We start from the raw sequence: 26,796 nt of genomic DNA on the forward strand, positions 1-26,796 counted from the left end.
AGTTTTGCTTTGCTTTTCAGGTCTTTTACCTCCAAGCCATCTTTTTGTGTGAATAAGAAATCTAATTGGGAACTCAGTGTTTGTGGCTAGACTTATTGACTATTAGGCTTTACTTGACTATTAATTAATCAAGATCCTGTTCCTGTTCCCAGACTCTGGGGGAGTCACAAATACCATCATGGGGTGGGGGCTTAGCACACTGCACTCATACTCACTGTTCTAGTTCTCAGGAAATTCATTTCATTTCTTTCCCTTCCCTGCCCCCTCCATTCCCTTTCTTCTTCTTTTTCTTTTTTTTTCCTTTCTAGCACAAAATTAGATCAATTGTTCTTATTCAGTCTCTTTATAGAAGAGTCTATAATTATTCTTATTCAGTTTATTTACAGAAGAGTCTATAAAATAGAATCTGTTTGTTTTTGCTGTTCTGTTGACCTTAAACCTGAAGGCTGTCTGTTGTGCTGGGCAGTTGGTTTCTCTGTTCTATTCTTTCTTTTTTCATAATTTGTTGAAATCTTTTTCTACTACTAGTTCTTCTCTTTTTCTTGCAGTATTGAGTTCTTAATTATTATCATTTTATTAGCCTTAGGTGGGAGTTTATACTCAGTTAATATTCTCTGCCTGAAGAACAATTCAGGCCATCCTTACTGGCCAGCTATAGTACCTGGAGCATGGCCATGATCTGACATATGTCCTGTTTTTCAGAGCTCCCTTAATAGTTGTTCAGTGGTTTCAATATAACCTAGTGCCACCTTAGTCTGGTTATGGTGGCTGACTTGGGATAGTAAAGGTACTGTCTTGGGCTAGTAAATTCCCCTGTGTTCCTCGTGGCTTCATGGGACTTTGTTGTTGACACTGATAACCCAGGAAGCTTATGACAGGAGATCCAGACTCCAGGTCTTTGGTATTGTGCTCTAGAGATTCTAGCTGCCATAGTTTGGTCTGAAGACCAGCAGCATTGGCGTTACTTGTATGCTTGTTAGAAGTGAAGGATCTCTGGCCTCGTCCCAGAATACTGAATCAGGATATGCATTTTAACAAGGTTCCCAGGTGCACATTCAAGTATGAAAAACAGATTTAGACCTTGGTCAGTTATGATTTCCTGTGTGATTGGAACTATCCCATTAGTTTTGCAATTGAGAATTTTTTCCCCTGATCTGTATTGAGATGTGTTGCCATATCTGTGCTTGCCCATTGTTTTTTTTAATTTTCTCTCTTTTTTTAATTCTCTCTCTCTCTTTTTTTTTTTTTAAAGTTTATTTATTCTTGAGAGATAGAGAGAGAGCATGAGCAGGGGAGGGGCAGAGTGAGAGGAGGAGACACAGAATCCGAAGTAAGCCCCTGGCTCTGAGCTGTCAGCACAGAGTCCGACGCCGGGCTCGAACCCACGAACCGTGAGATCATGACCTGAGCCAAAGTCAGACGCTTAACTGACTGAGCCACCCAGGCACCCCTTAATTATCTCTTGAGATAGAATTGTGTGAGGACTGCTGGTAATCCATCTTGGATATCAAAACTTTTGCTACACCTTCATGTGATTATTCTTGCATGGAGGAATAGGGTAATTTAGAAAGCATGTGTTGCTGAATCGTTCCAGTTCCATGAGTTGTCAGAATAATAACCTTTTAAGTGTGTCTCTAGTGAGTGATCATCTAACCAAATCCCTGTTCTATTTGTGTACTGCGTATTTAAATAGGTGCTATATTTATGTTGCCAGTAGCCACCCATCACCACTCCATGCTTCCTGGGCTTGTAAGGAGGGTTGTCCTATATCAGAGTTTCTTTGACCTCTTCTCATTCCTGCCCAAAAGCAATCTTAAGTTGCTTGTCAACGCTAATAGTTGTCCCCCCTCGCCTCACTTCTATCCCATTACATACCTTCAAGTTGGGACACTTGCCACCAAGGCCCCTTCACTGTACTGGGATGGCAAACACATTGGTCATTGGGAACCTTGGGTATAGAGAATCTTTATATATCTCTTCCTACAATGTTGAAGGTCCGTTTCTTAACTACAGCCACTCCATGTTGTACAGTCTCTTAATTATGGGTGCTGATCCCAGCTATACTGCTGCTGTGGTAGCATTTATTAGGAGTTTCCCAGTGTGGCTTTGTTGGCTTAAGGGAGCTCCTAAAGCTTTATTTTGTTTCATGTTTGTTTTTTGGCATCTGTCTTCTCTGGATATTTTTTATCTCTGCATTATTCCATGCCAAGTTCTTGGTGAATTCCTCAGTGCTGTCTGATTTTTATTCCCAAATCTGTGTATTTCCAGGATTTAGAATTTATTCATTTTCCTCTTCTCTTTTAAACTTAATTATAACTGTGGGGTTCCTGGGTGGCTCAGTCGGTTGAGCATCCGACTTCGGCTCAGGTCATGATCTCGAGTCTGTGAGTTAGAGCCCCACATTGGGATCTGTGCTGACAGCTCAGAGCCTGGACCCTGCTTCGGATTCTGTGTCTCCCTTTCTCTTTGACACTCCTGCTGCTTGTGCTCTATCTCTCTCTGTCTTTCAAAAATGAGTAAGTATTTTTAAAAATAAAAAAAAAGACTTGAGCTGAGATCAAAAGTTGGACGCTTTTGATACCTGGATGGTACCCCTGCTTTTTCTTCACTCTTAAAAGTATAGTACACATACTAACTTCAAAGTTCTTTTCATATTGCTGTACTGTTTCTACTTTCGTGGGAGAATGTTCTTTCATTCTCTGCTGTTTGATATACTTTGAAATTTTAATTTGCACAGTCATCATGAATGTAAGTTTATTGTTTTTGTTATTTTGTTTTTACCCACTCGACCTTCTCCCTCCCTGTGGTTTGGCAGATACCACCACCCTCCAGGCCCCATTTTAAAACCAGGTAGTTCATGTCTTTCATCCTGCCAAGATTTTACAGACCTCTTTTCCTAGCTGACTTGGCTTAGCTTTATTTTTGATTTTGGAGTTATCCATGCTCTTTCCTATAATCCTTGCAAGCAGCCCCACAAACCGTGGTCACAGTATTTTTAAGCATTTTTGAAGGGGTGAAAGGGAGGTGTCTCAGCAGCCCATTTCATATGGAAAGACTGATTTTGATCTCTTGCCTTGTATGTATTTTCTGTCCCTGTTTCCACATCAGAATTTAAATTCTAACTGGCATAAATGGTTTCTTTTTTAAATTGAGATATAGTTGACATATAACATTATATTAGTTTCAAGTGTACAACAAAATATGTATGTATTACAAAATGATCACCACAGTAAGTCTAGTTACATCCATTACTACACATAGTTACAAAAATTTTTTTTTCTGACAGCTGGTTTGTGATCCTAGAGCACATAGGGCTTTTGATTTCAGCCATCACTTTCTGTTATGGTTTGCATCCATAACATCTTTGTATTTGTCTTACTTTTAAATGGTTCAGTCTTTTGAACTTTTTGTATAAGTTGATTTTATCTATCACTGCTATATATTTGCAGTTGTGATGGGGTGGGGAGAAGGGAGTTCCTTCATGAACTTATTCCAGTGTTCTGAGCAGAAGTACTTAAATTATTACTTTAGAAATAGAACTCCCTGGTGTTCTTGAGGCTTACTGAAAGAGGAGACTACTGTTAGGACACCAGTCAGGGTTACTTGAACAGAATCAGAGTAGAGGAAAGGAGATAGGTTTGACAGATTGGATAGGTGGCAGGGCTCATTATCATGCTAAGGGAACATAGGAGAAACCAGTTGTGCAGCAGGACAGCAATGGGGTGAAGTATTTTATCAAGTTTTGAATGTGGTGAGATTGAGATTTTTGTGACAGCTAGTTAAAAATAGAAAGCATTTGGGGGTGAAAGAAATACAGGCTGCACATCTTTATCTTAGTATCGCTGGTGTATCTATATAGATGTGAATGATATTACTTGGAGAGTAGAGACCAAGAAAAAAGGCTCTGATGATAGAACTCAGGACCATCATCATTTATAGGCGGTAAGCAAAGGGAAAGAAATCAGCAAACCAGACTAAGAGGAAGTGTTGGGGGGAAGCAGAAAGATGAAGAGAGAAGGCTGAAGCAGAGTGATGCTTCCCAAATTAAAGAATTATGGTGTCAAGATCTGCAGAGAGTCAAAAAGTTGACTGAGTGTCCATTGGAGATGTAGTAGTAGCCAGATTATAGGAGGTTGGAGATGAGGGTAAAGAGGAAGAGGTCTACAGTTGAAGAGTAATCAGGGGAGAAGTATTTATGTTTTGCTTTTCTTTTTCTTTTTTTTTTTTTTTTTGCTTTCTAGGTTGAGGAATATTTAGGCAGAGAGTCCTGTATAGTCAAATTTTTTATTTGGTTGCACTGATTTGGTCTAACAGTCATTCTTTTTCCATAAACTACCATGATTTTCATTTTTAGAGCACTTTAAGACTACTCTTTGATTTTACTTTTTTGTATAACTTAAATAATAGTTCTTAAGGTTATCCTAAGCCATTTTTAAAGCTCAGTATTTGGTAATAATAATAATTATTCAGTGGACAACTAAGATGGTATAAAAAGAAAACATTAGTAATATCACCAGTTTTTTCTTCATTTTATTTTTTATTCTTACCTATTTGGGGAAGGTTTTTTTGTTTTAAGTCCACAAACCCAGTAAGTCTTTCAGAGACTAAACAGGTGCTTTCTGATGCTCAGCAGGTACTTAAAGAAGGGTTTCAAGTTACCTGGTATATGATACAACCATTTATAAATGCTGTGAAGTTTTACAGTTAATTAAGTAGTATTTTGTAATGGATTATCCAGCTTTATTAATTTATTTTTTAAATTGGCACAGTTTGGCACTGTGACAGTAATGCACTTAGTGTTCTAAAATTGGTAATGCAGCTCCTTAAACACTTACTTCCAAGGGTAGGGATAGCCATAGACTTAGATGGCAGCCTACTCACTATGTTAGTGAAGAGCCTCGTGGTTTCTGCTTACCTAAAAATAGCATCTCCACTGACAGTCTCACTTTCCTAAACCTAAGCTGAAATTTTACTATTAGTGGGTTTTTTTTAAACAGGTTAATATAAATACATCTGTTTCTAGTTGTTCCATATAAGAGACTATAGGGCTTGTATTTTAAATAACTTGACCAAGGTCCCGTAGTTAGTAGTGGAGCTGGGATTTAAATCATGTCAGTCTGGCTCTATCCTGTATTCTTAACAATTCTCTATATTATCTTTAAAGGTAAAAAGTAGGAGCATTTTCCTTGCCTTCTATCTCCTCAATCTCTCTCTTTTCTCTGGTATTTTTTTTCTAGGATCCTTCATCATTTTCTGTCTCCTCTTCATACATTTGTAAAATAGAGAAAGCATAAAAATAATTGGTTTGATTGTAGATAGGTTCTCTAAACAAGAATGGAAATAAAGTATTGCAATCAGTGTCAAAGAGTAAAAGACGGTTTTTAATTGAGAAATGAAAACTCAGATTGACTTCACAGCCCACTCAGAATAAAGATATAAACTAGTCACTTCTCTACATGAAGAGCTGGCTAAAAAGGACAAACAGCTAAAAGAAAGTCACAATATGAAGAATTTTTAAATGTTAAAAGAAATTTTTAAAAGTCTAAAGAAGATAGGGTTGAACGGAGATCAGTATTTATGCTGTATGTCTGTGACAGTAAGGCATATGCTCATTCATGAAGCTTTTATGAATGCTAATTTTTCCTTAAAATAGAGTTGTAGAAAGAGAGACTGAGAACATCAATGTAATATATGCTTCAGTATTTCATTTAAGGTTAATGTTCAAGGCATGGTTATCAGCAAGTATATAACTCTTGAGACCATAAGATGAAAATCCATTTTGTTTTTTTATAACTCTTGTATATAGCCAGACCCCTGGAACCACAGTCATTGTTGACAATGCACATTAATTCTGTAATTATTTATTATAATTGCAGATTTATCTAAGTGGATTTCTTCCAAAGCAAGATGCAGACCACTCTTTTACAAGTCTTTCAACCCCAGAAAGGAGTTTTATCTTTATAAACAGTCGACCAATACATCAAAAAGACATATTAAAGGTAATCTATTTTGGGAAAAAAATATTGCTTGGATCAGAAATGAAAACTAGCCCTGTCATTTGTCAGCTTATTATGAGGACTACTTCTAAGGATTTGCTCTAAAATATAAGGAAAAGAAAAAGAGATACAGTAATATTTTTTAAGCATTGAGCTAGGTGTCTTACATAGGACTTCACAACAATTCTGTGATGAACTGTTATCCTCATTTATAGTGAAGAAACTGGAATGTTAGTGACTTTCTTAGCCCACTGTAGTCAGGAAGTAACAGAGTTTGGATTTGAAGCCTGGATTTTGATAACATCCATGACACTATGATCTTTTAACCATGAGGCCAGTTACATTGAATATTTGTACTTCCTAATGAATATACTTGTATTTCATGCAAGTTCAAGGGCTCTAAATGAGTATTACCATTTAGATACTGCTTTTCCTAACAAGAAGTTACATCCACTCAGTTTCTCAGCTGACTGTACTTCTTTTGGTTGTATTTAAGGATGGCAATACTATCCTTATATACATGGTATTTTTATTTCTAGCTAATCCGACATTATTACAATCTGAAGTGCCTAAAGGAATCCACTCGTTTGTATCCCATTTTCTTTCTGAAAATTGATGTTCCTACAGCTGATGTGGATGTAAATTTAACACCAGATAAAAGTCAAGTATTATTACAGAATAAGGTAATTTTGGATAATTTTTTAAAATTTATGTTATTTATAATCTTATGCAGCTCTAACCATTTTCATGTGTGAGAGTTTTTATGTATTTTTAAATATTTTAAATCTAGCTTATTTATTATTTTCATAATTTTCTGTAACATTTGTTAATTTATATTTTTAGGAATCTGTTTTAATTGCTCTTGAAAATCTGATGACGACTTGTTACGGATCACTACCTGGTACAAATGAAAATAATAAAACAGATGTTTCCTCAGTTGACATGGTTGTTAGTAATACAACAGAAACAGATGTGCTTTTTAATAAGATGGAATCATCTGGAAATAATTATCCAAATGTTGATACTTCAGCCATTCCTTTCCAAAATGATGTGCATAATGATAAATCTGGGAAAAACACTAATTATTGTTTAAGTCATCAGCTACATGTTGATGACCATTATGATGATCATTTTAATAGTGAAAATTCTAACATTGATAAGAACACCAGAAATACATTTCAGGAGATCCCAGTGAATAATTTATCATGTGAGGATGCTCAGAAGGAATGTAGTGAAACTTGTTTTGTAGATTCTGTTAAGCACACCCAATCAGAAAATGGCAATAAAAGCAATAGAGATGAGAGTGGGAAAAATAAGGAAGCAGCAGGTCCTGAGAAGTCTTTGGAAATCTGTGCAGATGACTGGAGCAAGGGAAATACACTTAAAAATTCAATGGGAGAAAACATTGAACCCGTGAAAATTTTAGTGCCTCAAGAAAGTTCACCGTGTAAATTAAGTAATAATACTTCTCCAAGCCCTGAACAAAAGAATCTCAGTGAAGGTTCCTGTAACAAAAAATCAAATGTGGTAGACAACAAATCTGGACAGCTTACAGCTTATGACTTAATTAGCAATCGAGTAATCAAGAAACCCATGTCAGCAAGTGCCCTTTTTGTTCAAGATCATCGTGCTCAGTTTCTCACAGAAAAGCTGGAGGATGCAACAGTACAAATTGAAGAACTGTGGAAGACATTGAGTGAAGAGGAAAAACTGAAGTAAGTTTCCAGAGCTTGCATGTGACCTGATGCTGAGATATTTCCATTCTATATGACTCACTGGGTTAAAAAAAAAAATTAAACTTCTTATTTATGGAAAAGCAGAATGGAAAATACCTTTTGGTTTGGCTAGAGTACCAATTTTGGCATCACTTTTTTAAATTTAGAGGTTTTTAGTTTTTTGTTTTGTTTTTTGTTTTTGGTACAAGCCTTAACTACTGTCTTGTTATTGAAATTTGAAGTTCAAGGTTTTCCATTCTTCTTAATTTAAAACTACTATTTTCTTCTGTTTCTTATTTTATGTTAAACAATCTTTCTATGACAGGATTTTCTCTTTTTAAAGCTTATGCATTAAAACAGCTATAGCAGTGGCGGTTTTAAGAAATATCTTGACCATTCCCCTTTTTAAATTGGTCTTCAAAATATGTAACACAGTGTAAAAATTACAATATTTTTGCAGATTCGGTTTAGTGGAGTTAATGCTATCCCTCTTCAGTATAACTCAAGGATTCCTTCTAAAATCTTTTATTTATTTGTTGGCAACTAATAAAGTGTGGTGAGGTTTTTTGGTAGGTAAATAGGTGGTTTGATCTGTCTTTGATTAAAATAACTACATATTACGTGCCATCTTTAGATCAGGTGATCTAAATAAATATCATAAAATAATATGATGAGTGTTTATAGTTGACTGAGGGCACTTACTATAAATACAAAGTACTATGTCTTAAGTGATCTAGCCCACCAGAAAATGAAAGAGTGGAATTATACTTCCAATTATGTATTCTTATTTGGGGCATATCAATATTACATGAAACATCTGGAAAACAATTTAAATGCACCTTACCATTTAGATCGACAAATTACGTGGATACTAGATCAGTTTTTTGTTTTGTTTTTTTACTTTTTCATTAACTTATTCAATCTTACACACCCTCAATTTAAAAGAATAATGATTAACACCAGTAGGCAAAGCCTCCATAAATTAGCTTCTCTCTTTACTTTTTATTTATTTTTTCTTTCTTTTTTGGTGGGGATGGTTATATTTTTTCTTTTCCCAGACATACACAAAAATAGACTAAGCAGACAATGAACCCATACCTTGTTTCACGAACCATCATCTCGTGGTCAGTTTCGTTTCATCTGTACCTCTATGCACTTCACTTTTCCTTTTTACCATTATTATTCTGAAGCACATCCTAGGATAGTATCATATATTTCATAAACATTTTAGCATGTATAATAAGATACTCTTATTTTAAATATAGCCCTACTACACTCATAATAATTTTTAAAACAAGAATTGCTTAATATCCCCAAATATTCAGTGTTTGGATTTCTGATTACTTCATAAATATCAAATTTTTAAGTTTGTTTATTTAAATCAGGCTGCAAATAAGGTTCACACATTGTGATTGTCTTTAGTTTTATCTAAGTGATACAGGCATTTTAAAGATCAGTGCATTTAACTTTAGTACAGCAGGCCCACAAAAGTTGAATTGCATTGACCAGCAGAGAGATGATGAATTGAGTATTATCTGAGAATAGGGAAAAAAGGCATAGATGCTTCCCTTTCCTGGAAGGTAGTGACAGTATAACAGCTTAGAATAGCCATTCCCTTACAACCCAACAGCAGGTATTGTTCCTGTTGACTTTTGGGGAGTGTGTGTCAGCATTGTCTCTTTTTGTAGGCCTCAAGGTAGAAGATTATGGTTAATAGAACTCATCTAAAAATATGTTTATCATCAGACAGTATTCTGGAATCCAGAATCTTCTCTGTCTTACTGCCATCAGGTAGACAAAAGAGGCAGTGTTGGTCAAGAGCAGACCTCTGGAACTACACCAGGTTTTAATTTGAGTTTCTTTCTCTGCTGACTTTTTCTAAAAATGTGTGGGCAGTATCTCTTGGGTTGTTGGAAGGATTAAATAAGATTTTGTGTGTTATAAGAAAAATGGCACATAGTAAATAATTGTTCATGATCTTACTCAGTTTTTAACCTGTGAACAGAAAACTTGTTACTGACATTATTTTTCACTTGCTTAATCAAGATTAATTTGGAGGCCAGAAATAGAAGAAAATACAGGTATTTTGGAATCAGAGAGCTACAGTGTGTCACAAAATGTTGTGTTAGAATCTTCCAGGGCCAGGGGTTTTGGGACCGTGAGGGCTGTGTCCAAAATTATGATTAGTGAGAAAGTAGAGCAAAAATGAGATCACACTCAGCAATCACAGTAACTACCACTTTTTTGTAGTATTTACTTTGGAATTCTTTCCGTGATCCTAAATTCTGTAAGAAGTGCTAAGGGATATCAGAGTAGACTCCTCTTCTATGGATAAGAGACTTCTATGGACTTTCCATCTATCCTCCCTTCATTTTTTGTCCTATTCCTTCTGTTTCTTTCCCTTCTTCTTCTCTTCCTCCTTTCCCTTCCCTTCTTTTTTCTTATTGTTTCTTTCCCTTACTTCTTCCTTCTCTTCCTCCTTTCCCTTCCTTTTCCCTTCTCCTTTTCTTCTTCCTCCTTCCCTCCTTTCCTTCCTGTCTTCAGTTAGAGTATTTATTAAAGACATTCTGCATACAAGGACCTATGTACTCTAGCTAATCATTTCAGATACAGTGATAAATAAAATATACATGATGCAGTATAGTGAGGAAGACACAAACAGTAATCATAGAAGACAATGAGTTTTAAAATAAACACAAGGAGTTATGAAAATACTTAGCAGTTGGGCTTAATGTCATCTATGAGACAGGAAATGAATGATTCCCTGAATAGAAATTAATCAGAAAGGTGTAGGGAATTTTCTAGATAAAATGGTACATAAGGCTCAGAAGCTAGAAGGAAAATAGTGTTATTGAGGAAATAAAAGATGCCACTTTGACAAGAACAGAATATGAGAGAGTATAGTAAAGTAAGTGGAGGGAAGGCAGGCCAGATTATGGAAGGTTCTGTAAGCCATAACACAGAGTTTGAATAAGGTCTAGGATCAGGGTTTTTCTGCTGAGAGCGTAGGACAGACTTTGGAGTAGGGGTACTTCATTTTTTAGTTCTTCCTTTCTGGATATATTTTCCTTTGCTTTCTTTTCCTTTCCTTTCTTCTCCTTTCATTTCTAAATATGGATTAGAAACCATATTTAGACCATGTGCCCTGTCACCGGGGTTTCAGTCAATTGATGTTAATTTGAACTTTTCATTTGTAGTAGCTATGAATGTATTTTTACCTAAAATAAAAAATAATAATATTTAGTTGGGAGTATTGAAAATGATATACATAATTACAGGTAACCTGTAGTTACAAAAACATTTGAATTGATTACTGGTCAAATCAGAATTAATATTTTCCATTCAGGTTACTGAATCCCTTAATGACATTAAGTCAAAGGTAGCAGGTGTTTTTACTTAACATTTACTTAATATTCCTTTGGACATAGCTTTTTATATTTCCCAAGGAACTAATTAAATTGACTTCTTGAGTAAATCACAAGATTAGTACCATATGTGAAAATTTACACATTATAATTAATTACAAATGGTGACCTTCATCTTGAACTCATTTTTCACTGTAAGGGAAAAATCTTGAATTCAAATATCCAAGAGCTAAAAATACTTATTTTTATAGTACCTATTGAAAATAAACTGTCAAAAATTGTGTGTTTTGTATAGCTAATCCAAGTAGAAGTAGGAAAAAATTAGGTACAAAATTTTATGAGTATAGCCTGGTAAGTAACCAGAGATAATTTTTTTTTAATCTAGTTTACAGCAAAACAAGGTCTTTCTTAATTTCCTATCCAGCTAACATTCCTGCATTTAACAAACATGTACTGAGTACAAACTACACAATATGTTGTAGTCTCTTATCTCTTAGTCTCACCTTTAACATTTAATATAGTTCTCCCAAGAATATCATTACTTGCTAACACATATCTAAATTTCTCCTTTAAAATGTTTCATGTATATTACCTACAATAGAACTTAGCCAGTTTCTTAAGAGTTACTTAAGATTAGAAATAATGTTAATTCTCCAGTCTCAAATTTAAAACTGCATTTAAAATTTTTTTAGTAAAGTTGCTTAAATAATTACCAACCTGTAGTCAGTCATGTTCCCCCATTCATTATAAGATGTATTTCTTGATAGAAAATGATAGCAAACATTTGTAATCCTTTACTGTGGTGCCAAGCATTACTCTGTAAGTACTCGACACATTGTAACTCATTTTATTGCTCACATCAAAACTGTAAAGTAGATGTAGGCTAATTATATATTACAGGCAATTATCCTGAGGCACAGAAAAATTAAATAATTTGCGTAGGTTTACAGAGCTACCAAGTGGCAGAACCAGACCAGAGGGTCTGTCTCCAGGGTCTGTGCTCTTGACTATTACACTTTGCTGGACACCAAAGTTCAGTTCCGGTCTGGGTATGCATTAGAATCACCCATGGAGCCTTTTTTTTTTTTTTTTTTTTTTTTAAATTTTTTTTTTTTTTTCAACGTTTATTTATTTTTGGGACAGAGAGAGACAGAGCATGAACAGGGGAGGAGCAGAGAGAGAGGGAGACACAGAATCGGAAACAGGCTCCAGGCTCTGAGCCATCAGCCCAGAGCCTGACGCGGGGCTCGAACTCACGGACCGCGAGATCATGACCTGGCTGAAGTCGGACGCTTAACCGACTGCGCCACCCAGGCGCCCCTTTTTTTTTTTTTTAAATATAGAATGCTTCACGAATTTGCGTGTCATCCTTGCGCAGGGGCCATGCTAATCTTCTCTGTATCGTTCCAATTTTAGTATATGTGCTGCTGAAGCGAGCACCCATGGAGCCTTTTTTTTTTTTTTTTTTTTAAAGCCTAATAGAGTGGTTGAGGAGATCCAAGTACTTTTTTTTTTTTTATTTTTTTTTCAACATTTATTTATTTTTGGGACAGAGAAAGACAGAGCATGAACGGGGGAGGGGCAGAGAGAGAGGGAGACACAGAATCGGAAACAGGCTCCAGGCTCTGAGCCATCAGACCAGAGCCTGACGCGGGGCTCGAACTCCCGGACTGCGAGATCGTGACCTGGCTGAAGTCGGAGGCTTAACCGACTGCGCCACCCAGGCGCCCCCCATGGAGCCTTTTAAAAACAGTGCTGTTCAACCTCAACCTAGGCCTGTACAATTAGAAAATCTGAGAGTAGGACTCCGGCATCTCATTTTTTTAGGAAAGGGTTATATAATCACAATGTTAGACTACCTTTGATTTGCTCTAGAAGTTTCATTTTATTCCTGCTATCATTAACCACACCCCCGCCAAAAAAAAGATCTCTAGACATTTTACCCAGTATAATTTTAAAATATTCATTATCTTGTACCTTTGAAATGAACTAAATTAAATGGTTTGGATGTGTTGAGTTTATTTGAATTTATTTTTTCACTGATGACTCTAAAATGAGAAACAAATAGCAACTGAAAAAATTAATATTTAAGTATGAATCATTATAAATTTAATCATAAAATTTTTATTTTGCATGCTATCATAGTGAATTTTAATTTTACTAGTATCTATTTAGTACATGGAGTATTAAAGTGTATGCATTTTCTTACATAGTGCTCAGGGAATTGTTTATTCCATGTTGATATTACAGTAAATGTGTAAGGAACTCTTCAGATGTAGAATTGACTATTTAGTTACATCTTTAAAAAAATTGTTTTAATGTTTATTTTATATTTTGAGAGACAGCATGAGCAGGGGAGGAGGGACACAGAGAGCAGGAGACACAGAATCCGAAACAGGCTCCAGGCTCTGAGCTGTCAGCCCAGAGCACAACATGGGGCTTGAACCCACAAACCATGAAATCATGACCTGAGCCAAAGGTGGATGCTTAACCAACTGAGCCACCCAGGCACCCCCTAAAAAAACCTTTTTTTAGAGAGTAAGAGAGAGAGAGAGGGAGAACAACAAAGAGAGGGGCAGAGGGAGAGACAGACAGAATCTTAAGTAGGCTCCGTGGTCAGCGCAGAGCCTGATGGAAGACTTGTACCGGCGACCCTGCGATCATGACCTGAGCCAAGATCAAGTGTCAGACGCTCAATTGACTGAGCCACCCAGAAGCCCTGAGAATTATATTAAAAGATCCTTTTTCTTTTTTACCTACATAGTTACCATTTTTTGGGGCTCATCATTTTTTCCTGTAGATCAGAATTTCTATCTGGTATCAGCCCTTAACAGTGCAATTATTGTTGGCAAAAGATTCTAAGCTTTTATCTGAAAATGTTTGTATCATCTTCATTTTCGAAAGACCTGTTGGCTTTGTAGCATTGAAGTCTATATTCTGTTGGCACTTAAAAGATGTTATTCACTGTCATTTGGCTTTACATTGCTTCTGATGAGAATTTATATCCATCTTTTGTGGTATTCTTTTTTGTATTGTCTTTTTTTCCCCTCTCAGTGCTTTCAGAATTTTGTGTTTATCTTTGGTTCTGAGCAATTTCATTTTCATATGCCTAGCCGTGGACTTTGTATTTATCCTGCTTAGGGTTCACTGACCTTCTTGGATCTGTAAAAGGTTTCATTTATACAAATTACAACATCCATGCTATAATTTCTTCAATTTTTTTTTCCCTCACTATTATGGTTTTTATCCGGGACTCCCAATTACATATATGTGAGGTTGTTGTGCCATAGGCCACTGAGATTTTTTTTTTAATCTTCATTATTTCTTTCCATTGTTCAGATTGGATCACTTCTACTGATCTGTCTTCAAGTTTGCTAACCCTTCTTTTGCCATCCCTGATCTGCTAAGCCTACCCAGGGAATTTTTCATTTCAAATACTGTGTTTTTTAGTTCTAGAATTTCCATTTCCATTTGGTTCTTTGTAACGTCCCTTCTCTGTTTAGATTCCCCTTCTTTTCTCTCATTATGATCTTCTTTTGCCTTAAGTCCTTAAATATTTATTAAAACCTATTTTTAAAAAAAATTTTTTCTTTTTTGCAAATTCCAACATCTGAGTGAATGATCTTGAGGTTGGTTTTACTGACCACTTTTTCTCTTGACTGTGACTCTCATTTTCTTGTTTTATTGCTTGAATGGTAACTTTTGATTATATAATGGTGATCTGTTGAAGAAACTGTAGGTTTTGTTATCTTCTTCTTAAGTGTATTCATGTTTTTTTCTACCAAGCATTTAAATTACTGACAGATCATGTTGAGCTTGTGGAGGCTGTTTTATATATCCTTAGAGAGAGAGTTTAAATTTGGCCCTTAATCCTAGGGCAAATCCTAGCTTCCTTAGTTCTAAGACATAATTTTTTCCTTACCCTGGCCCTACTCCAGTTTTAATTTAAAATCCAAAGTGTTTACTAAGCTATCTAATTATGTAGAATTCAAACTCGAAACTCCATTTACCCTGGAGTGGTAGTCACTAAAATCTCATTTTAGCTCATTTAACATTCTAGCAGTTGTTTTCCTCTGGGTTGCCACAAATGGGATTTTCTCCTTCAATTTCCATTTGTTTTGGAAGCAAGGAACTCTGTTCTGGTGATTCAAGCTAATAAGAGTGCAACTTATAATATTATGTGATATAAAAATAATTAATAAAAATCATAAAAATTTTTTTTAAAGTGCAGCTTATTTCTTGAGTTTTTGCCACTTCCCCTTAATGCTGGGGGCTGTCTTCTGTGTAACATCTGTATAAATATGGATATCTTTTTTTTTTTTAACTTTATTTTGGGAAAGAGAGAAAGCGTAAGCTGGGGAGGGGCAGAGAGAGAGAATCCCAAGCAGGCTCCCCACTTGCAGAGCCCAACATGAGGCTCAAACCCCAAACCGTGAGATCATGACCTGAGTCAAAGTTGGACACTTGACCAACTGAACCACCCTGGCACCTCTGGATCTCTTTTTTCAAATGTCGAATTTATTCCAATATCTGCCTGTTTTTGGTTGCTCTTCATGCCTATTTTAAATGGTTGTTTTCTGTATTTTGTGCAGAGTTTATCATAGTTATGTATGGGAGGGTTAGTCCAATAGAAGTTCTTTCATCATTATCAGATTTAGAATACCAGATCTTTACTTTTTATAAAATTTACTTCAGATGATTAATATATTTCTGATTATGGCCTCATTAGTTATATTTTATCTTTATTCATAGATATGAAGAGAAGGCTACTAAAGATTTGGAACGATACAATAAGCAAATCAAGAGAGCCATTGAACAAGAGTCACAAATGCCATTAAAAGATGGCAGAAAAAAGATAAAGCCCACCAGTGCATGGCATTTGGCACAGAAGCACAAATTGAAAACTTCATTATCGAATCAGCCAAAACTTGAAGACCTTTTTCAGTGCCAAATTGAAAAAAGAAAGAACCAAAATGTTAAAATAGTTCAGATCCCCTTTTCTATGGAAAACTTAAAAAAAAATTTTGAGAAACATAAATTTGACTTAGAAGAGAAGGACGAATTTTGCTTGATCCACAATCTCAAGTTTCCTGATGGGTGGCTAATTACATCCAAAACAGAGGTAATGTTATTAAATCCTTACAGAGTAGAAGAAGCCCTCCTATTTAAAAGACTTATTGAAAATCATAAACTTCCTGCAGAGCCACTGGAAAAGCCAATTATATTAACAGAGAGGTATGGTGAAATAATATAATTCTTTTTTTTAAATCTCAAAACATTTATCAATCCATAGTAGATTAGAAATTGAAAGTAACAAGTTGGAAGTGTTTCTAGTAGGGAAAAGTTTCCTAGTAGGGAAAAGATTTATTTAAATCTTTTTTTTTTTTTTTTTTTTTTTTTTTTTTCAACGTTTATTTATTTTTGGGACAGAGAGAGACAGAGCATGAACGGGCGAGGGGCAGAGAGAGAGGGAGACACAGAATCGGAAACAGGCTCCAGGCTCTGAGCCATCAGCCCAGAGCCCGACGCGGGGCTCGAACTCATGGACTGTGAGATCGTGACCTGGTTGAAGTCGGACCCCCAACCGACTGCGCCACCCAGGCGCCCCGGAAAAGATTTATTTAAAGAAATCTTTTTAAAATTTGATTTTCTAATCTTTAATGGAATTGTTTTTAAATTACTAATTTTAGAGTATGCTAGATAGTTTACTTCTGCAATTAATAAATAACCTCAATTCTTCTGTACACAGTGACTTTCCTAAGGGTAATTTTGAAGTTAGGTTGCCATGACTCTCTTTCATTGTACACCCTTTTAACATTTTAAACATATACCAAAATTGAATTATACAATGAATGCCTTGATCAACAATTATCAAGATTTTCCCACATTTGTCTACTTATCCTTTCAAATGTATATGTATGCTGTGTGTATATATGTATGTGTGTTGTGTGAATGTGTACATACATATTTTCTTTCCTAAGTATTTTTTAGACAGTTCCCACCCGAACATCTTTCAGTATCTTTCTCTTAAAAATGACTTCCCTAAAGGGCTTTGGAAAGAGACAAGGGATGATCAGCTGCTTTCTTTGGCCTCTGGAAAGACATGATAACTGGCTGGAATGGTCATGCTTTGTATGTACTGCTCAAAACAGGTATCCAGCATCGAGAGGAGACCAATACCCCTGTTCAGGATCCAGTCTCCCTTCTCTACTTACACTTTCTCCTTCCCCTTCTTAGCTGTATGCATGGCTGCCCAGTCAGAGAATATGTTTCCAAACTCTGTCTCTTTGAGCCCAGGTAATTGAACTGGACCATTGAGATGTGAATAGACATGTTTACAAGTTCCGTGTTACTGTCTTACAGACAAAGCCAAAAAAATATAAAAATGACTTACCTAACTACAGTTCCTATCTTTCACAATATTAATTCCTTGAAAGCGTTCTTCATGGTCTCAAAATGTCTTTTTTTATAGTTTGTTTTTTTTAATTTTTTTTAATGCTTATTTATTTTGAGAGAGAAAGACAGTGTGAGTGGGGGAGGGGCAGAGAGAGAAGGAAACAGAATCTGAAGCAGGCTCCAGGCTCCAAGCATAGAGTCCAACACAGGGCTCCAACTCACTAACCGCAAGATCGTGCCCTGAGCCGAAGTCAGACACCCAACTGACTGAGCCACCCAAACACCCCTCTTTTTTATAGTTTTTAATGTATCAAGTTTAATTTTTATCTAAACAAGGTCCAGCCATCACATTTTGTTATGTCTCTTAAATCTCTTCTAAATATCACACCATTAACTTATTGTTGATAACAGTCATTTGTTCATTAGATTATCCTGTTATCTTAGTTTGACCCTTTGCTTCCTTAAGGTGGTGTTTAACTTGTTTCTCCCTCTCCCATATTTAAACTGAAGACAGCCCGAGAGGATTGAATAGATTTAAATTATCCTTTTTAGTATCACAGTTCAATAGGTTGTGCTATGTGCTTTGTATTTCATCACATCAAAAGGCACTTATCACTGGGTTCAGCCATTGACAGCCTACTCTTATACCTTAAAATTCCCTATCAACCTTTCCATTTAATGGATTCATCCATTGATGATTGTTTCCTGAACTGATTTTATTATACTTTGCAAAATGGGGTATTTCCCTTTTATCCTACATGAGCAAAGTATTTTCTGTAAAAGAGACTAATAACTATTAACATTTGCCTTTTTTATATTTAATACTTCTTTTTTAGTCTGACACAGGAGAGAATCTTATGTATGATAAAGGAGATTAAAAACCTGAAATTAGAAAGATATTGAGGATTTGTTCTCTAGGACACATCACTAGGTAATTGTTTCAGAACTCCCAAGAATAAATTACAACAAAATCTTTTATACAATATATTAAAACGCTTGTGTTAAAAACCCTGCCACCAGAAGAAAAAATAGGGCCAGGACACAGGAAAACATTTGTCCCAAGGCTACCTTTTTTAATTAAGGCAATGGTAATCACATTCACTAAAATCCAGCATAGTATTCTTTCATAGTAGAATCCTTTCGTAGTATTCTTTTAAGATTGGCTTAGGAAACTGTTGAAGAATTAGAAAAAGAATTAATACAGATTTGGGGTATATTAAACAGTTCAGAAATCTGATCGTACTTTCTCTTTTCTCCCCTTAAAAAGAGCTAGAGTGTATCTGAAATTTTAAACTTGATTGCTTTTCTAAATGGTATTTGTGAACTTTCATTTAAAGTTCAAAATTCATTTTGTGTGCTTGTACAAATTATATGTTTTAAAAAATATTTTCCTGTTACATTCTGTTTTTCAAAACCAAATACATTAAAAATTATTTTTGGAGGCCCATACTAGCCTGAAAAAAAGCTTTCTTATTTGAACATGAACTGCAACAAAGCTGAATTCAAAATTGTTTTCACCCTTCTTATCAAATGTGACATCCCCACCACAATGAATGTAAGTTTTTCATAACTGTGTCAAAGACAGGGTAGTTATGGGCTGGGCTTAGTTTTCTCACTATGGTTCTTTTTTTTTTATGTTTATTTTTTGAGAGAGAGAGAGAGAGAAAGAGAGAGCCAGAGCTCGAGCAGGGGAGGGGCAGAGAGAGAGGGAGACACAGAATCCAAAGCATGCTCCAGGCTCTGAGCTGTCAGCACAGAGCCTAACACGGGGCTCAGACCCAGGAGCTGTGCGATCATGACCTGAGCCGAAGTCGGCTGCTCAACCGACTGAGCCACCCAGGCACCCCTCTCACTATGGTTGTAATGCAGGAATGGAGTAATTTAGATTTCTATAAAATAAAAAATAAGAGCTCAATAATAGCAATAACAATGGCTAATGTTTGTTGAGAACTTACAAGAGCTTTACTAAACCCTTTGATTTTCACAACAACCTTATGATACAATAATATAGCTATGGCATTATTTATAAAGTTTTCAATTGTATGATTTGAGAGAGCACAGTTTTTGATTTCACATTTAGTTTGTCATGTTCTGAAAAATAGAAACTGTCTTTTATGACTAGTCTTCCTCCTTTCTGTTCACGGTATACAGTAGGTCTTCTAAAGATACAGAAATGTAAAAAAATAAAGTTTCTTACAGGGTTAGTTATATCTTTGTATTTTGGTTACTGATGATTTTTAGAGGGCCCTTGGGTTAACTTTTTCCCATAAATCCTCTTATTTAATTTTACATATTTAATAAGTTAAAAGACCATTAATTTCTTTTTCAGTCTTTTTAATGGATCTCATTACTTAGAGATTTTATGTAAAATGACCACAGATGATCAGAGACACAGTGGATCAACTTACCTGTCTGATCCTCGTCTTACAGCAAATGGTTTCAAGATAAAATTAATACCAGGTATGATAATGTGATTTAATATTTCCTGACTTGGAAATAAGTCTTGTTCCAGAAGTTACATTTGAGTTTCATAATGTACATATCATGGTATATTTTTATTTCATGAAAAGTACAGCGTCAGCTATGTATGTAAAAAGTCATATTTCAAAAAGGTCACTTCTGTTGGAAACAAGCAACCTTGGCATCTCTTTCAGTATATTACCTGGCATTTGTGTTTTCATAACTAATCGAGTAGTTTCATTGTAATGTTTGACCTCTTTTGTCACAAAATGCAAACTGCCTACTTTGTTTAAATTATTTAATACTCCTTTAGATGGGAAAGATATACATAGTATATTGGAAAGGTCTAACAAAAGTGGACCTCTCTTACCTTTTTAAAAGGATTTTTACTTGTTTTGCCAGTTGGGTTTGTAACATCAGCAATCTTACTATTTGGAGAGTGAGTGATTTGATTCCATTGCTTTGCTAAAAAGACTGTGATAAAACTATTTACTTTGTATGGCAATTCACTGGGTGGAGAGAAAAGTAAATCCTTCTGGCTAGGAGACTTCAGTTTTCCTGGTTGGCCCTTTCTCTCTTCTTTCATAGCTTCCATATTTAACTTTTTTCTGCCCTAACTTCCTATGTTGGTCTTGTCCTACTACTTTCCCTTCATCTGGTATCAAAGGTGCTGCACAGAGTCATCCCACTGTCCCCTCTCCTGTTTGTCCCTAAAGCTGTCATGACCAAGGTGTAGAAAAATAAAGTTCAACCAAAACAGTGTTGAAAATTTTTACAGGAATGTTTTACTGAGACATAAAAAGAATATAAGTAAAAACAATGTACAAAACTATGAAATTAGATATATGCAGAAAATGTTTTGGTGCAACAAACTTTAACTTCATTGACTTTTGCAGTTTTAGGAACACCTACCGTGAAATTTCTTACCTTCTACCTCAGTCTGGATATTTAGATTTGGAGTGAAAAGCTAGTCCAAATCTCAACTCTGCCATTTAAAGGGTTTTCTTGGGAAAGTCATTTGTCTCAATATTTTCTCATTATAACAACTAATAATTATTGAATAATTATAATGTACAGGGCACGATTCTAAATATTAAATGTATTAATTTAATCTTCCTAATAGCCCTATGAAGTATGTTCTATTGCTGTCTCCATTTTATAGATGGAAAAATCAAGGCACAATGAAGTTTGCTTAAGGATACACGGTTAGTGGTAGAACAAGGATTTAAACCCAAGCATCTTTATAGGCTACCTTTTAACTAATTTATTATATTGCTTCTTTTAAAGTGGAGATATTTACTTTATAAAGTAGTTAGCACTTAACTAGGTACTTACAGAAATCAATACGCGTAGTATTTGACAGTGGTAGGTGTTTGAATATTCTCTTTTCTTCCCATCTTCCAGTACCCCTTTCTGAAAGGACTTGTCCTCATTTCTTTTAGTCATAGAAATCTTTCTTCCTTGGGACCCCTAACATCTTTTTAAATTATTTGAAGTGTGAAGCTAGGGGTGTGTGTATGTATATATGTAGTTAAATATTTTTTTCTTAATCTGTTTTTCTGATTAACTATGTGGTATTGCTGGCAGGTGCCATTTTTTTTTTTTTCATGAAAGATGTTATCACAGCAATTTTTTTTTTTTTTTTTTTTTTTTGCATTTCCCATCCCTGAAATGCAGCCAAATCAACACCAAACACCAAGCCATCTTGCATACCTATAAAACTGATTTGAGGATTAACACAGCAATCTGCACAACTTGAACCACAGAACTCCGCAGGTTCACAGCAATTTTTTTTTTAAGTTAGGAGAGCCAACTTTTTATTTTTTTATTTTTGAGTTACCCAGTAAGTTTCTATCTGACAGATGCTTTCAGCTGTTAGCTTTGTGGAAGTGTTTTTTAAGGCCTTTGGAATACCAGGTACCTTGCATGGCACCAGAGATAAAAATGAATAAGACTTATCTGCAAACTGACTTGATTTGATTGGAATTAACTTTACTTAGATTGTCATCAGCATTATTTATCTTACCAATAACAAACACATCAGATTAAAAACTCTCATGTTCTTTTTTAAGCCCTTTTTTTCCCTTCATTAATTTTTATGTCATGTTTTCCTAAAGACCACTTCTTTTTTTAGAGTTTGTTGTCTTAGACTAACTTTGGATAAACAGTTTGCCAGTTGTCAGAAAACATCGTTGAATAAAGATAAAGACATTTAAAAAAGAGGAAGAATAATACATCTGGCTTTGAGGGAAGGTTCTGAATGTGATCCTAAGAATTTTGCTTGTTAATGGGAATAGCGTTTTGTTTTACATCAACAAGAATTCCATATTTTAGGAGGTGAAAACTTGTCGGGGCACCTGGGTGGCTCAGTCGGTTAAGCATCCATCTGACTCTTGATTTCGGCTCAGGTTATGATCTCACAACTCGTGGGTTTGAGTCCCGAGATGGGCTAAGTTTCCTATATCTGTTTCAAATCTAGAAATTAAAATATTGCTTAATTTCTTCATCTGTTGCCAAATACTTTATTCACATCCACAAGTAATTCTGTGAAATGTGTATTATTTTCCAGGGCAAATGTAGTAAGTATTAGACTTTTCAGTCTAATCATAGCATAAAAGGTACAGAACCAGCGTAGTGGAAAGTCTCTTAGCTGATGTTTTTGTAATTTACTTATCTGTATATATGTGTAAAAATATGTGAACTAGAATATTCTGCTTCTTCCTCTTTGCCTACCTAAACCCTGTATCAAGTCCCATTTAAATTCCCCTTTTATTTCCCTTCATTCAACTCTTGTGTTTTATCCCTTAATGTTTAATTATAGATCTTCTTCTGTTACTCTATAGTTGTTTCCAAGGAGGAACATAGGATGCCTCCTCTATTATACCACCACTGCATCTTATCCAGGTCAAGGAACTGATCTGTAACTGGAAGCAGATTAGGTATAGGATCACTGACATGTCAGGATCTGAAACTCTTCAAGCTACATCACTCCTTTTTTTTTTTTTTATCTATTGATAGCTACCACTTATCCAACATTGGACTGTCTCATTTTCTTTACTTCTAGGTAACCATGGTATGAAATTCAATATTAACAGTGTTACACAGAGCCAAAGAAGACAATCTCTGCTATTTTGCAGCATTTTAAAATGCATTCTAAAGCCAAATTTGATCCTTTGGAATTTATATTGTTATGGGTATTTTACCCCATTATATATCCAATCTAGTTTTTAGTTTTATTTTAATCACTAAATTAAAGTAGTTTAATAAATAATGTCAGCTTTAAATATTGTTTTACTAAAATATTTTAAAACATTTAAAACATTAGTATTTCATTTTCTCAAGTTAGTGATATATTAGTAAGTTAGTATAGTGGTAATCATTTGTAACATATAAGTGTATCAAGTCAATACTTTGTAAACCATAAATTTGTATAGTGTTTATCAATTATATCTCAATAAAGTTGGAAAAAAATTACTATGAATATTTTTATAATTAAGTTAAAATAGTCACAGAGATAATTCAGGCCTTTAAGCTAGATATTAACCTCGTAGAATAGAATTTGAACAGCAACAGTTGTTAAAACACTTAAATCAATTTTATTTTAATAAATATCATGGGACTCCATTTTCTCTCCAAAGTAGGAAGTGTTCTACACAAATGGAGAGAACAGAAGTGCAATAACAGAGATACAAAGCACATGTGGTGTCTATGAGCACTTATGACTTAATGTGAAATCCTATGGGAAATTATCATTTGTTCTCCAACTAAGGAACAAAACTTTGTCCTGACTATATTAAATTCTAAGGAAGGTTCACTAAATGTTTTCACAGTGATTTTGTTTTTAATAGGCATTTTCTGGAATATAATTCAAACAAAACTAACTATATCTACATGTGGTTTTATTTATTTTTCTTTTAGGTGTTTCCATTGCTGAAGACTACTTGGAAATAGAAGAAATGGCTAATTGTCTCCCATTCTATGGAGTGATGGACTTAAAAGAAATTCTTAATGCCATATTAAACAAAAATGCAAAGGAAGTTTATGAATGTAGACCTCGTAAAGTGCTAAGTTATTTGGAGGTATGCATTATTAGATTATGTAGGTTGTTTAGGTTTTAAGATACTTAACTGTTTATCAATAAAATAGTAAACATTCAAAATAGTAAAGTTTCTATTAGGTTTATTATATGTTTGCAAGAAGAAATACTACCAAAAAAAGAAAACTTCATTAAAAGTTTCACATCATAAACTGGTTGTAGTAAACTCTATCATGGATCCTTACCGTAACATTATTTCATGAGTACATATTGAGGAAGAGCCCTATGAAGGACACCCTTTATAGTGATGGTTTTTCTGAGGTTTTTTGTTTGTTTGTTTTTGTTTTTTGTTTGGAGTAGTTTTTCTGATTTTTAAGAAAGGATTCAAAATTTCTCCACTTTTACACCAAATACCTGTCTATAAAGGATTTTAAGCCCTGATCTCTTCAAGAGCAAAAAGGGAGAGTGAGTGAAAGATGTAGATTATTGAATAAATGGAAATTTTAGTTTTCTAGGAATATTTACCACAAATAAGAAATATAACAGTGGGTTAAAAAATGAATTCTAAAGTAATAGAGGATGGAAGAAGCTTATAAAGTTTTAAATGTTCAAGTATATGATAATGGTGGGAAAACAATAGTGATTGTGTTTGAAGTTCTATCCCTTAGGTTTGGTATTTTAAAAACAAACCTGAATGTAAATAAAATCTGTTTTCTCCCTTTTAAAAAAAATGGGCCATTTTTGGTCAGACTCTTACCATGGTGTGTGCCCATTGCATTCTGAGGGTCAGACTTTTTGGAAAGTCTACTTTTTACCCTTTCTGAAGATTGTATTCAATAGTATTCAGTGAGTCTTTCAAGAGCTTTGCCTTGTGGAACTTCCTAGCCTATTGTGGGAGCAATTTAACACGGATAGTTTCTAATGGCTTCAAAGGAATCTTTTCTAACGAAAGAGGTAGTATAAACTTAAACGAAGGTTGAAGGAGTTGAGGGGCATGTTTTGGGTATTGACGAACCATGCGGAAAGAAATACGATTTCAAAAATAACAAAAATGGTTGGATATTTAGATATAAATATTTTTACTAATATTATACTTCTCATTACATTAAGGCAATTGTGGATTGATTGTTAAGGAAGAGAGCCTGGGAAAAAAAGAACTTCCATAAGATCTACAGGCATATTTCCATTTAAGGTCAAGCTGAATAAGATGAATCAGAAATAAAAGATAGGAGAATAAAGGAAAAACCAAACAGAGGTACATATAAAAGTGAAGGAACGAAAGAAATTTAAAAATGAGTAATTAGTATCATATTCTCTATAGGGTAATAGTTACTAGAAGACCATCAGGTATGGCTGCTAGATAGCAATAATAATAGAGAAATAGTCAGGAGAAGACTTGCCAATGGCCGAACAGCAGAGCAGTGGTGAAAAAGTGTAGGCTGCAAGTCACATGGTGTTAAAAAAAGAGAGATTAGCTTGTCTGTGTTTCTGTGTTGTTGATGGGAAAGACTGACATAAAAGATTGGAGAGCGGATGTTCCAAAAGAGGCAGGAAGGAAGATGGGATAAAAGATATAAGCTTTAGAAAGGAGAAACTGTTCTCTTAAGAGCAGAAGAGAGGGAAAATGAAAGTAAAAATATTTTGAGGTAAACTTGAGAGAAGTGATGTATGTGATCCATGTGGGAAAGGAGTAGGAAAAGTTATCTGCTGAGAGTGAAGAGGCTGGGGAGGCATTGGGGATTTGAGTGTAGTAGAGAATATCTGAAAATAAGAGTTGTAGGTACTATAAGAGAAGGTTGATTAGAGAAGAATAAGATGTCCAAATGGCATTGAGGACTCATAAGAGCTAACACTGGTATTGGATCCAGCCAGGACAGTTTGGAAATTTTCTAACAGTGCTTGGTACAATTTATCCAGCTGTAGCAATTAGCAAGATGAATATGTAGAACAAGGGGGTGAATGAGCAAATTTGAACCCATAGTGTATATACAAGAAACTGTGTTATGTCCTAGAGGAATAAATATGGTTCCTAGAGGAACCTAAAGATGAATTAGGTTCTAGTAGGAATCAAAAATGAATGCAGGAAGCTGGAGATAATATCCTTAATGTCTCACTAACTATTCAGGACCTTAAGTAGGGAAAGATAAGAAAGGTGCTGGTGAGGCAGAAAATTAAGGAGGGATTGAGGAGATTACAGGTCAAATTAAAGAAAAGAATCGGTTTAGTTAGAGAGGAGTAGGATGGTTGGAAAGATAAAGGGAAGAGGGTGTGTGGTTGCAGAGAATAATATTAGGCTCACCTTCTTTGAAAAAAAGTTTTTAATGTTTATTTTTGAGAGAGAGAGAAAGAGTGTGAGATGAGGAGGGGCAGAGAGAAGAGGGAGACACAGAATCCAAAGCAGGCTCCACGCTCCAAACTGCCAGCCAGACTCAGGGCTCAAACCCATGAACCTTGAGATCATGACCTGAGCTGAAGTTGGACGCTTAACCAGCTGAGCTACCCAGGCACCCTTACGCTCAAGTTCTTTGAAGTACAAGAATTTTTTTTTAAATAAATCTTAAAAGAAGCTAGCTTTGCTAATACTATTTACCCCTAAACGCTCAGTTTTTCCTATCTCAGAAAACAGCATCACCATACTGAAAATGCAGACATTATCCTTGGGTCTATATCCATCATAACTAGTCCACCAGCAAGTCTTGACTCTACCTCCTGCTCGTGTCAGGAGTCTTTAAACCTCCTTCCATCTCCACTGCTATCACCCTTGTCAAAGACTCACCAGGACTGTAGTAATTGCCTGCAAGACTGCTTCTCTTCTTGACCTGCCTCAA

General features: G+C 35.1%; 1 protein-coding gene and 1 non-coding gene across 10 annotated transcripts in view; one reads left to right on the forward strand and one right to left on the reverse strand.

The window, feature by feature from the left end:
* PMS1 (PMS1 homolog 1, mismatch repair system component) overlaps positions 1 to 26,796 on the forward strand; it is a 99,603-nt gene that overhangs the window by 71,966 nt on the left and 841 nt on the right. For 6 of the 9 annotated variants that reach the window (XM_086719127.1, XM_086719130.1, XM_086719129.1 and 3 more), the window contains 6 exons: positions 5,877 to 5,999; positions 6,536 to 6,679; positions 6,840 to 7,711; positions 15,829 to 16,311; positions 19,802 to 19,932; positions 23,851 to 24,011. In XM_086719127.1, coding sequence (XP_086575253.1) covers positions 5,877 to 5,999; positions 6,536 to 6,679; positions 6,840 to 7,711; positions 15,829 to 16,311; positions 19,802 to 19,932; positions 23,851 to 24,011 — 1,914 coding nt within the window. The remainder of the gene's footprint in view (positions 1 to 5,876; positions 6,000 to 6,535; positions 6,680 to 6,839; positions 7,712 to 15,828; positions 16,312 to 19,801; positions 19,933 to 23,850; positions 24,012 to 26,796) is intronic. The other 3 variants (XM_086719133.1, XM_086719134.1, XM_086719131.1) reach the window with 2 other exon arrangements.
* On the reverse strand, positions 12,410 to 12,516 carry LOC147578594 (U6 spliceosomal RNA). The gene has a single exon (XR_015255720.1). It is a non-coding gene; the product is annotated as a U6 spliceosomal RNA (small nuclear RNA).

The sequence above is a fragment of the Puma concolor genome, chromosome C1, assembly GCF_028749965.1.
Source record: "Puma concolor isolate L17-30 chromosome C1, mPumCon1.1.hap2, whole genome shotgun sequence".
In the NCBI taxonomy this organism is placed as follows: domain Eukaryota; kingdom Metazoa; phylum Chordata; class Mammalia; order Carnivora; family Felidae; genus Puma; species Puma concolor.